The following is a 12,709-nucleotide window of genomic DNA, read 5'->3' as shown; positions in this document are numbered from 1 at the left end:
AGCTCATCCGGCCTGTAGCATCAGATTACCTGACTGTGTCTCAGGGCAAGGGCACTTCTGGAGTTTTAAGAGAGAGCCCTGTGGATTTTCAAAAGCAAAAAATGCTGTATTCCATCCTGTACTTCTTGAGGAAGTGTTATTTTCTAGTTTTGAAAGTAAATGAAGATTTCTTTGCAAGAGGGAAGCCCTGCCACCCTGCTTCTTTCAGATTTCCCGCTGACCCACGCTGTGAAGGGAGAGGCTGGGCTCATGCCAGGATTGTGCTCATCTACTGAAGGCTCCCAGCCCGGCTCACCTGCACAGCTCCCTGCAGGAGAGCAGGGGCTAAATAAGTATTAATAGATTTGTCTCCTCTAACAAGGGATTCCCAAATGGTGCTAGTGGTAAAGAACCTGCCTGCCAATGCAGGAGATGTAAGAGACCTGGGTTTGATTCCTGTGTTGGGAAGATCCCCTGGAGGAGGGCATGGCAGTCCAGTCCAGTATTCTTGCCTGGAGAATCCCATGGACAGAGGAGCCTGGAGGGCTGCAGACACATGGAAGGCATGGCCAGAGAAAATCTTATATTTTTGTATGCATATGATTGAATCTGTCTGGTTCATTTACATTTTGAACAGAGGGCACTGAAACATTACAGAAGGTCCTAGATCCTAAGTTAGACGGCACATTGTGCGTGATGGCAAGCACTTGGGGGGAGAGGTGTGTCTGCGGCGTACGGACATACTTTGTGTGGGATGAAGAGGAACAGCCGCATCCTCACGTCAAGGGGCCTCAGTGTCTGCCCGTCCTGGGTGTCCTGCGCCCTGGCAAGCACACTTAATTTGGGGTTGAAGACTCTGGTGTGAGTCCTGGTTCCGCACGTTGTTACTGCCTCCTTCTGGAAACTCACCTGTGCAGCTCTGAATCTCACTTTCCTCCTCTGCAATCATGAGACTAGTGATTTTTATCCTCCAAGAGTTCCTGCGGTGACAAAGTGCTGTGCTGTGCTCAGTCACTTCAGTCATAGCTGTCTCTTTGCGACCCTATGTAACCCGCCAGGCTCCTCTGTCCATGGGATTCTCCAGGCAAGAACACTGGAGTGGGTTGCCATTTCCTTCTCCAGGGGATCTTCCTGACCCAGGGATTGAGCCTGCATCTCTTGTGTCTCTTGCACTGGCAGGCAGGTAGGTTCCTTACCACCACCGTGTCCCTGGCACAACTGAAGACTCTCATCAGTGACTAAGCATGTAAGCAAGCCTGTGGGTGTGTGAGATTGTGCACATGCACAGAATTCTCAAATGCGCTCTGGCACAAAAGATATTCCTGGACCAGGGATTTGGGAATTACTTATGAAAATCACAACTCGTGGTCTCTAAAATATTTCACTAAAAAAACTATACTCCTTACAGTAGAATATTACTCAGCCATAAACAAAGGAAGAAATATTGCCATTTGCAGCATGTAGACAGACCTAGAGATTATCATACTAAGTGAAGTAAGTCAGACAAAGATAAATATCATATGATATCGCTTATACATAGAATTGAAAAAAATGATACAAATGAACTTAATTTACAAAACACAGACTCACAGACATAAGAAAAACAAACTTATGGCTGCCAAAGGGAAAGGTGGGGAGGGAGGAGGGATAAATTAGGAGTATGGGATTAGTATTAATAGATACACAATACTATGTAGAAAATAAACAATAAGAACCTACTGTACACTACAGGGAACTATATTTAATATCTTATAACAACCTACAAAAGAAAAGCATCTGAAAAAGAAGACATATATATATATATATATATATATCTGAATCATTTTGTTGTACACCTGAATCTAACACAATATTATAAATCAGATACTTCAAAAAAAAAAATACTCTTGAAATGGAGCTCTAGTTAACCTTGTGGTACACCAAAAAAAACAAAAAAAAATCCCACAAGAAGCCTAAGATTTCTCTTATTATCCTCTTGCATTTTCATTTTCCTACTCATTTTCATTATTTTCAGAGTAGAAAACAGACAGACTGAAAAGAAAGAACTCAGTCTCAGGTGCCGATTCTTCAAGGCAGCCCTAAAGCACAGAGGTTTAGAGCACTTCACTTTGACAAGAGCCCTATGTTTCCTGTCCCTGATCTGGGATACTGGTAATAATCACCAGTAATACTGGTGGCCCCACGAAGTTACTGGGAAGATTGAATGACATCGTGCACAGAAGCCTGTACCACAGTACTGGCCTGGAGAAAGCGCTCAGGAAACACTGGGCAAGATCAGCCCTCAGACCACACCTCTGAGCACGCAGTTCGGCTCCTTGTTGATGAGTAGCCTGTATCTATAGCAAGGGAAGCAGTTCCTGTCTGTCATTTGGCACACTGTACTGGACTACAGTTAAAACAGCTTGCAGACGTTGTTGTTCTGTGTTAAAGTGTGCATAACAGTACCAATGATTTTAGAAACAAATGAATCCCATGGAATGGTATCTGAATGTTCTATCTGATTATTATTCAGACAGTCTCTCCTGGGGCTTCTCTGGTGCTTGTGGTAAAGAACCCACCTGCTAAGGCAGGAGACATAAGACATGCGGGTTTGATCCCTGGGTCAGATCCCCTGCAGGAGGGCATGGCAACCCACTCCAGTGTTCTTGCCTGGAGAAGCCCATGGACAGAGGAGCCTGGCGGGCTACAGTCCATAGGGTCGCAGAGTTGGACACACCTGAAGTGACTTGGCACAGTCTCTCCATGACCCCAAGTAATTAATCATTCACACTGGGCTTGAAAAAAAAATTTCTGAGGAGGGACTTGATTTTGCACAAATGGTTTCTTCTCTTTTCTCCTGTGCTCTCTTACTTTTGATGAGAAAAATCATATCCTTGCCATTAAATCACAAAACTCATTCGTTTTAAGGGGCAGCCTAAGTAGCATTTATCGGAGAAGGCAATGGCAACCCACTCCAGTACTCTTGCCTGGAAAATCCCATGGACGGAGGAGCCTGGTGGGCTGAAGTCCATGGGGTCGTGAAGAATCGGACACGACTGAGTGACTTCACTTTCACTTTTCACTTTCATGCATTGGAGAAGGAAATGGCAACACACTCCAGTATTCTTGCCTGGAGAATCCCAGGGACTGGGGAGCCTGGTGGGCTGCCATCTATGGGGTCGCACAGACTCGGACATGACTGAAGCGACTTAGCAGCAGCAGCAGCAGCAAGTAGCATTTATAATCCTTTGTTACCATGGGTTTAAATGGTTATTGTTCAGCTGTGTGCAGCCTGGAACGATGCTTTGGCCTAATTTACATTGGCCACAAAAGCCTTGGAGTTAATAACAGTGTCAGTTTCATTTCACATGACACATGTCCTCTGCCATTTCTGCTCGCCCTTTAAACAGAAGTTGTAGCTTCAGTACTTGGTACTGGCTGCCAAGGAGAACAAGCGACTGCCAGAACAATTTTAAAGCCATCTCAGGGATGCAAGAAGGGACACGCGAATCCTGGCACTTCTCCTACAGATTAAACGCACACGATCTGATCCCGCTTATGTTCACAAGCAAGAGAACCAAGCAACAGCAAACTACAGCTGAGCAGAAAAGACTGCACCCGGCTCCTGGCTGCTAGGAGGAACTGTCATCCTCAGGCTGAGCTAAGGACAGCAGTAACATGGAATCTCAGCTATCCCTTTAAGGAACAGTCAGAAATGCTTGACTTTGGGAAGACAGTTTGGGAGTGCATGAAAACTACTATGATAGTGTAGGACTACTATGTGGAAGAGAGATTGACGTTGTACACAAGAAGAAAAGGGATAATTAGGGCCAAGGGCTGGAGAGTACAGGGAAACCTACTGGGGCTCAATAGAAAGAACTTTCTAGTCACCAGAGCCCAACAGCCAACTCCATAGTATGTATTTGTTTGTCCAGACAGCTGCCTTTGTGGATAATGGTAAGGTTCTCATCCATGGATGTTTCCAAGAGGTTCAGTGTGCCATTGGAAGGGGAGGCTCAAACTGAAAGGGATTATTTGATTTTTTAAAACTAATGACTGTGCTGCTGCTGCTAAGTCGCTTCAGTTGTGTCCGACTCTGTGCGACCCCATAGACGGCAGCCCACTAGGCTCCCCCGTCCCTGGGATTCTCCAGGCAAGAACACTGGAGTGGGTTGCCATTTCCTTCTCCAATGCATGAAAGTGAAAAGTGAAAGTGAAGTCGCTCAGCCGTGTCTGACTCCCAGCAACCCCATGGACTGTAGCCTACCAGGCTCCTCTGTCCATGGGATCCTCCAGGCAAGAGTACTGGAGTGGGGTGCCACTGTCCTCTCCCAATGACTGGTGAGATGTAATTCAGGCTTCATAAAATGCACCCATTTAATGTGTACAATTCAGTGGTTTTCAGTTGTGCAACCACAGCCACTAACTTTGGAAGCCTCAAAAGGAACTTCCCACAACCTAAATATCTATCAACAGAGGGATGAATAAAGAAGATGCGGTACATATATACAATGGGCTGTTGAAAAAGAATGAAATAAGGTCATTTGTAGCAACATGGGTGGCCTAGAGATTGTCATAGTGAGTGAAGTAAGTCAGAGGAAGAGGAATATAATATGATATCACTTACACATGAAATCTAAACAGGTGATACAAACGAAAACTTATTTACAAAACAGAAATGGACTCCCAGACTTAGAGAATGAACTTACGGTTACCAGAGGGGAAAGGTGAGGGGAAGGGATAGTTAGGGAGGTGGAGATGGCCATGTACACACTGCTGTATTTTAAGTGGATAACCAACAAGGACCTGCTGTATAGCACATGGAACTCTGCTCAAGGTTATGTGGCAGCCTGGATGGAGGGGACTTTGGGGGAGAATGGATACACGTGTATGTATGGCTGAGTCCCTTTGCTGCCCAATTGAAACTACCGCAACCTGTTAATCAGCGATACTCCAATATAAAATTATAAAAAGGAACTCCCACGCTCATTAGCCATCAACTTTCGCTCCCCCAAGCCCGGCCCCCAGCTCTAGGCAAGCACTGATGGGCATTCTGTGTCTGGGGCGATAGAGGACTGTTCATAGAAATGGAATCACACACCACACGGTCTTTAGTGACTGGCTCCTTGCGTGTTTTCACAGGCTCATCCGTGTTGTTGCCTGTGTCAGCATTTCGTTCCTCTTGGCTGTCAAATGATAGGGACTCTGACTTTATAGGTTGGTTTTTTTCTAATACCCAGACCTCACGCCCTAGGTGTAGGATTTTACAGTCCTCCTTCCTTTCACATCATAAAAGGATTCCCTAATCTCTGCAGTGCAGTTTCAATTTGTACTATTACTTCCAATGACACTAGCCTTAATTTTCCAGAATGAAAGTGCTGAAGAACAGAAAAAGCCACAATAAAACAGCAACCACAAAGCATAGTATTTCCACAGCATGTCTACTCTTTGAAGCCCTTTTCTATTTCTGAGTTTCAAGTAATAAGCATGAGTAGTCCCCTGGCAGAGGACCCTCTGATATTCTAAGGGAGCCACCTTCCTGGGGGCAGGATATGCCTCTGAGGTGCCCTCCTCATTCCCGGGGCCCCGCGGCTCTGGCAGCTTGGTGTCCTACTCACATGTCATAGACACAGTTTGGAGTGAAGGAGTGATTTGCCTTGTGTCCCAAGGAGGCACAGTACTTGGATACATGGTTGTAGGGCTCAGGCACATCAATGACCGTTTCCTCGTCAAGGGAGAGGGTGTTCCCATTGAGAGCCCAGTCCCTGCTGTCAACCTGCAGAAAACAAGAAAGTGAGTGTTGGAAACGAGCTTCCTCCCAGGAACTCAAAGGACACTGAAGATATTAACTCATTTATCCCTAACCTCATGGTTTGAGTGTCACATATAGGGCAAAAGCCTAAGGCAGCGGTCCCCAACCTTTCTGGCAATGGGGACCAGTTTTGTGGAAGACAGTCCTTCCATGGGTCACAGTGGGGGATGGTTTCAGGATGATTCAAGTGTATTGTGCACTTTATTTCTGTCATTGTTACATCAGCTCCGCCGCAGATCATCAGGCAATAGACCCTGGAAGTTGGGGACTCCTGGCCTAAGGCATCCCTTGCACTTTGATGGTGCATACTCCACACACTGATGGTGGGAAGGGCATACATGAGCAGTGCAGGGCAGCTCAACTTACTATTTATTTTTCAAGTAATTTACTTGATTGATTGATTGATTGATTTTTGGCTGTGCTGGGTCTTTGTTGCTGCGTGGGCTTTTCTCTAGCTGCAGTGAGCAGGGGCTACTCTCCAGCTGTGGTGTGCAGGCTTCTCATTGCAGTGGCTCCTCTTTTTGCTGAGCATAGGCTCTAAGGCAAGCGGACTTCAGCAGGTAGGCATATGGGCTGAGTAGTTGCGGCTCCTGCACTCTGGAGCACAGGCTCAGTGGTCGTGGCACCCAGGCTTAGTTATTCTGTGGCAAGTGGGATCTTCCCAGATCAGGGATAAAACTTATGTCTCCTGCATTGGCAGGTGGGTTCTTTACCCCTGAGCCACCAGAAAGTGAAAAGTGAAAGTGTTAGTTTCTCAGTCGTGTCTGACTCTTTGTGACTCCATGGACTGTAGCCCACCAGGCTCCTCTGTCCATGTGAATTTCCCAGGCCAGAATGCTGGAATGGGTTGCCAATCCCTTCTCCAGGGGATCTTCCCCACCCAGGGATCAAACCTGGATCTCCTGCATTGCAGGCAGATTCTTTACCATCTGAGCTACAGGGAAGCCCACGAGCCATCAGAGAAGCCTTCAACTTACTAATTAACTTTCTTCTACCTTATATAAAAAAAGAATTTGAAAGGTGTTTAGGCCATGGGGGCAGGTAGAGCCCTTATGAATAAGACCAGAGTTCTTATAAGAGACCCCTGAGACTCCCTCATCCCTCCTGCATTGTGTAGTTACAGCAAAAAAAGGGACATGAGTGAAGCAGGAAGCAGGCTCTCACCAGACACTGAATCTGTTGGCACCTTGATCTTTGACTTCCTGGCTTCTAGAACTGTGAGAAAGAAGTTTCTGTTGTTCATAAGCTATCTAATCTATATCTTTACTATAGCAGTCTGAGGTTGGCTGTAGAACGATATCTGAGCAATTCTGTAAAAAAGCCTAGTCTTTTGTTTCTTTCTATTCTTAGTGAGCATTAAAGTAAAAGGACCAATGAGAAAATCAAGGGTGTCTGAAACAAAGCCCTTTCACCAATCAAACTGAGTTCCCACTTCTGCCCCACTCACCTCTTGATGTGTAATTCGGACTCCATTGTAAAAAGACATAACAGTGTCAGGTCCCGCAGCTACCTTTGAAAACAGCCCTTCTCCAGCACTGGAAATGAGAGATTCAGCAACATAAACCCTAAAAAGAAAAAAAAAGGCAAATGCTCTGTTTTAGTTTGATATATCATCCCTTACTAACCACCCAAATACCGTCATAGCTACAGAATCCAAAATGTGAGTTCATAGTAATCCAATGACGAAGAAAGAAAAAGTGAAATACAGATTTTGGTCTTGAAAACTGGAGAACGGTGTATACTTACGATTCTCACTGCTCTCTAATGAAGAGACTATTAGTATATATTCACAAAGTAACTCAGTGCTTGATATAAGGTTTTTAAAAATGTGTATGTTTTAATTAATGACAATTTCCACTGTCTTCTTGGACTAGACAAACACTTCCCAAAGCTAGTTAAAGCTATACCCAAGGTTCTCAACCCTGAGATGAATCTTCTACATAAAAGAGTGACAAATAATTAATAAAAGATACTCAATAAGTACTTCCCAACAAAGGAGTTTATAACAAATTAGCTAACTCTGGCCCAAGGATCAAATCTGGTTGTTGTCTGTTTTTGTAAATAAAGTTTTATTGGGACACACCCACACCTATTTGTTCAGTATTATCTAATGACTGCTTTGGGGTTACAAAGGCTGACTTGAGTAGCTGCTGTAGAAACTCACAAAGCCTAAAATATTGACCACGTAGTCCTTTACAGAACAAGTTTGCCAAGTGCTGGTTTTAAGAAGATAGAGCTCATGATTATAGAACAAGATTTATTAAGAGAGTGAGGGCGTGCACGTTAAGTCGCTCAGTTGTGTCTGACTCTTCATGACCCCAAGGACTGTAGCCTGCCAGGCTTCCCTGTCCACAGGATTTCCCAGGTAAGAATAGTGGACTGGGTTGCCATTTCCTTCTCTAGGGGATCTTCCCGATCCAGGAATCGAACTCACATCTCCTATGGCTCCTGCACTGGCAGGCAGATTCTCTACCCCTGTACTACCTGAAGTGAAGTGAAGTGGCTCAGTCGTGTCCAACTCTTTGCGACCCCATGGACTGTAGCCTACAGGCTCCTCCGTCCATGGGATTTTCCAAGCAAGAATACTGGAGTGGGTTGCCATTTCCTTCTCCAGGAGATCTTCCCAACCCAAGGATTGAACCTGGGTCTCCCGCATTGTAGGCAGATGCTTTACCATCTGAGCCACCAGGGAAGTCCCTATTAGGAGAGTACATGCCCCAATCACATAATTTCAGTTATTCCAGCCCCTGTGGTGGATAAAAAGTCTGGTGGAAATGGTCATTTGGGATTTCTGTTATGTAGATCTTCTGCTTATTTGATGGGCTGGAAGGCTGAATTACTGCTTCCACCTCCTGACTCTCTCCCTGGGACAGAGTCATTCTGATTCTTGGTCATGTGACTGCCCTTCAGCTTGCATGGAGGATAATGTCCCTGATCTGCTTTGCCACTAGGCAGAAGTGACTGCAAAGCTAGGTCTCGGGTGTTAAGAAGCATGGCAAGTTTCTGCCAGCTTCCTTGAACTTCTATTCATCTCCACAAGGAGAATATGCCCCAGGGGGGCTGTTGTTTGCTTAGCCTGAGTCTTGGAATGAAGGCATGTGAGACAGACCGGAACCCAACCTGAAACCTGGAGCACAGCCTAGTCCAGCTGGGCTGAGTGGAACCCAGTTGAAAGTGGCTGAGCCTCAGCCAATCTACAGACGTATGAGTGCAAAAGAAAATATTTGCTTTCATAAATCGCTGGTAGTCTGAGGCTACTGTTATGTGGCATTATCACAATGACAGTAACAAAAAAAAAAAGACAGATACATATGGTTAGGGGACTGTTGTGTTTGCGGGGCTAACAAAGACCAAATTTTTCTCTCTGCAAACAGGCCAAAGCCTCATCTCAAGAAAGGGGCCATTCGTTCATTGTGACATTGTAGTGTCAGCCCTGTCAGTTAAACCAGGGAAGAGGCCTTTTCTCAGATGCAGACAGAAAAGAAATGGAAGCCATGATTAAAGAGTGAGGCCAAGAGAAAGTCAACTGCAGATGGCATTCTTACCCACAAACAGGCCAGTTGCTGGGGGATACGAACCCCAGTCAAGAGACTAGAGAAAGCCATTCCAGGAATCCAGAGCTAGAGTTTAGCTAGCATGTCAAATGGAATGGGGCTTGACACTCTGGGATGGAGCTTATAGAATCAGAAAACTGTAATTTGTAAGCTGGAATGTTTTTATGCTTCTTACATTTTATTTACTTCTGTCTTCCCTTAGTGAATAAAGAAATTATCTTGTGCTCCAGACCCTCTCAGCTGGGCTAAGTAAAGCAGCAGACATCTGGTCCTGCCTCGACTAGAGGTTTCAAGAGTGTGAAATGCTCCCAAGGGGCTAATAGAGGCTGCCAGGACAAGAGCCCCAAGAAAGCGGACACCTGGGCAGGGCATAACGGGCTGCCGGACCCAACTGCTGTCCCTTTGTAGAAGCTTCACTCTGGGACTGACACACAGGCTATTCTGTGCTTTATGGGCGGAGAAACTCTCTTACAGGGACAGATGTATGACCATAAAAATGCTCTTTCTCAGAATATACATTTTTTTTCTGCTAGGGAACTCAGCCTGAGTAGAGGGCCACCAAGGAGCAATAATTCCCACCACAAGAGTTATTTAATCTTACATAAATGATGTCATTAAAACCACAAGGGAACAATTACCTCTCTGATTCATATGGGTCTGGAAGAAGAGCATTGGTAGAAATGCAAGATGAAGTTGACTTATCAAAGTGGTACACCGAACCTAAAAAGCAAACAAAAATTTCAGTACAGGCCCAGAGTTAGGGAAGTGCATCAAGAACATTTCTCTCATCAATGGGACAAGCATAAGTTAAATAATGCAAAATGTTACTCAAGTTAGACCAACTAGAATGAAATTCTTCAGTATAAATGGAGAGCTTTTTTTACTAATACTTTTTCATGATAAGAAAGTTTACTTATTCTGAGTGTGCAAACACAGTAAAATTTTTAGCTTCATTCTCCGTCATATTCATTATGCGTCTCTTGGTGACTATAATAACATTCATTATTTTTAAGAGAATTTATTAGTGAATACATAAATCCCAACCCATTTTGTCACCTAGTAAAAGATACACATATGGGGTTTCTTTCTTTTGCTGAATATCCAAGTGGAAAAAATACAGAGAGACACTTAGGAAAAAGTTAATCTAAAGTAACAATTTTTTATTACTCCTGAGATGCTTTCACTATGTTCAGGAATATAATAATGAAGTTGGATACCGTGTTGCAAAGCATAATTTACTTTCACTCTTTCATTCTTTAAATATCTGGAATTACATGAGTGACCTACATCTAAGCATCATCCAACCCATTGGTAGAACTCACGTTATACTTCTAAGATCATTCCTGATTTGAGAATCATTAAGTATAACAAATATTGTCATAACATCAAATATTCTTATACTAGGGGACTAAAATCTGATGGTTCATTTGTTGAACTTTGTGATGCTGAATTGAGTTGCTAAAAGATATTTTTAGGTTATTATTGAATACAGCAATTGGGTGCTTAGTAGAGGGCATGGGTACCAGGTGATAATGTTAATTTAATTAAACTACGTGATAGGATGAAATAGTTGCTGGTTGGCTAGATAACATGCTTCTTACAAGCAGGTTTACACCGGTAATTACAGACTGCTGTGCAAAATATAAATGGTTAGTTTTCCGATTTGCTCTGGAGTTTTGTTATCAGGTCTTCACAGCCATCAGGAATATCTCCTAAAATTCCATTTTTGCTTTTGATTCACATTTTTCTTTACTCACATGATTTAAAAGCTGCTTGTGTAACTAAAAATTTTAATCGAGAAAAGGCTTTGTCATGAAAACCTGAGATCTCTCTCTGGTTGGATAAGACTGGATAATAGTTTTAAATTTTCCTTGTGTTTTTTTTTTCACACTAGACACAGTCTGTAGAATCCAACCACCCACCCTTGGCAATTGTCTCCTTCACTAAAAATAAACATTCAGCCTCACTAGAATTAGGGAGAACAGACTGCTTTTGATAAAGCATTAACAAAGTCATCTTATTTCTATTAAAGTGGTTCAGAAACCAGTTAGTAATTTATTTCAGAAATGAAGGCACACAGCCACTCTAGAATTAACATTGCTGCTAAGCTGCTAAGTTGCTTCAGTCACGTCCGACTCTGTGCGACCCCATAGACGGCAGCCCACCAGGCTCCCCCGTCCCTGGGATTCTCCAGGCAAGAACACTGGAGTGGGTTGCCATTTCCTTCTCCAATGTATGAAAGTGAAAAGGGAAAGTGAAGTCGCTCAGTTGTGTCTGACCCTTAGCGACCCCATGGACTGCAGCCTACCAGGCTCCTCCGTCCATGGGATTTTCCAGGCAAGAGTACTGGAGTGGGGTCCCATTGCCTTCTTTGAGAATTAACATTACTTCTCTGCAAAAAATTAGCCTCCAAGAACCCTCACAGAGCAGGAGGAAGACATAAGGTGTTCCAAAGGCTAATAAGTAAAGAAACAAGTTTACTCCTGAAAAGTCAACATTTTAGGCACTAAGGCATCATAAATTATCCATTAAGCAGTTCCTAAGCAGTTACCAATGGTTACCAGGTCCTCTTTCTTTCTTTCTTTTTAATACAATCAAAACCCAAATTAATGTTTCAAACTAAAAGTCTGAGATCAGTCCATGTCATAGGCCATTTGAGTATTTTCAAGAGAGAGAATTTAATACAGGGAATTGGTTACACAGAAGACAGAAGAGCTGAGAAGCCAAAGGCGGAAATGAAGAGCCCAGAAACTGTCAAGAGCAGAAATCCATAACCCTGAGTCATAGGAGCAGTGTTAGTCACTCAGTCATGTTCGACACTTTGTGACCCCAGGGACTGTAGCCTGGCAGGCTCCTCTGTCCATGGAATTCTCCAGGCAAGAATACTGGAGTGGGTTGCCATGTCCTTCTTCAGGGGATCTTCCCCACCCAGGGATCGAACCCAGGTCTCCTGCATTGGCAGGCAGATTCTTCACCGTCTGAGCCACAGAGACATTCCTGGACCTCTGGAGCTGGGGGAGCCCAGGGAAGCTGGATCTGAGGGGAAGTGACCTGCTAGATAATGGAATCGGGAGACAAGCCCCTGCTGGGGACTCTACGGGACACACCGAGGGCTTCTCCCTGCTCCTGTCCCTGGTCTGTGGCCAAACGCAGACAGAAGCTGGAGGCACGGAGTCTGGGAAATGTAGGCAAGGGGCAGACACCCCCACCTGCAGTAAAGCAGGGCAGGGAAGGCTGAGAACCAGCTCACAAGCAATTAAAGGAAGTTCAAATAAGAAAAAAAAACAAACCCCAGAAACCCCACATTCCCAAACCAAACATTTCTGTGGAATAGACATCCTATTGTGCACAAATTCTCCTAAGAGCTCCCATCTCCTTTCCTTAG

General features: G+C 44.3%; 1 protein-coding gene across 2 annotated transcripts in view; it reads right to left on the bottom strand.

The window, feature by feature from the left end:
• The window catches only part of SETD7 (SET domain containing 7, histone lysine methyltransferase), a 57,236-nt gene that overhangs the window by 6,376 nt on the left and 38,151 nt on the right, over positions 1-12,709 (bottom strand). For both annotated transcript variants that reach the window (XM_019977226.2, XM_019977227.2), the window contains exons 6-8: positions 9,963-10,044; positions 7,218-7,335; positions 5,577-5,734 (exon numbers count right to left, since the gene is read on the bottom strand). In XM_019977226.2, coding sequence (XP_019832785.1) covers positions 5,577-5,734; positions 7,218-7,335; positions 9,963-10,044 — 358 coding nt within the window. The remainder of the gene's footprint in view (positions 1-5,576; positions 5,735-7,217; positions 7,336-9,962; positions 10,045-12,709) is intronic.

This window comes from Bos indicus, chromosome 17 (genome assembly GCF_029378745.1).
Source record: "Bos indicus isolate NIAB-ARS_2022 breed Sahiwal x Tharparkar chromosome 17, NIAB-ARS_B.indTharparkar_mat_pri_1.0, whole genome shotgun sequence".
Classification (NCBI taxonomy): domain Eukaryota; kingdom Metazoa; phylum Chordata; class Mammalia; order Artiodactyla; family Bovidae; genus Bos; species Bos indicus.
This window is presented reverse-complemented; position numbering and strand designations above follow the sequence as displayed.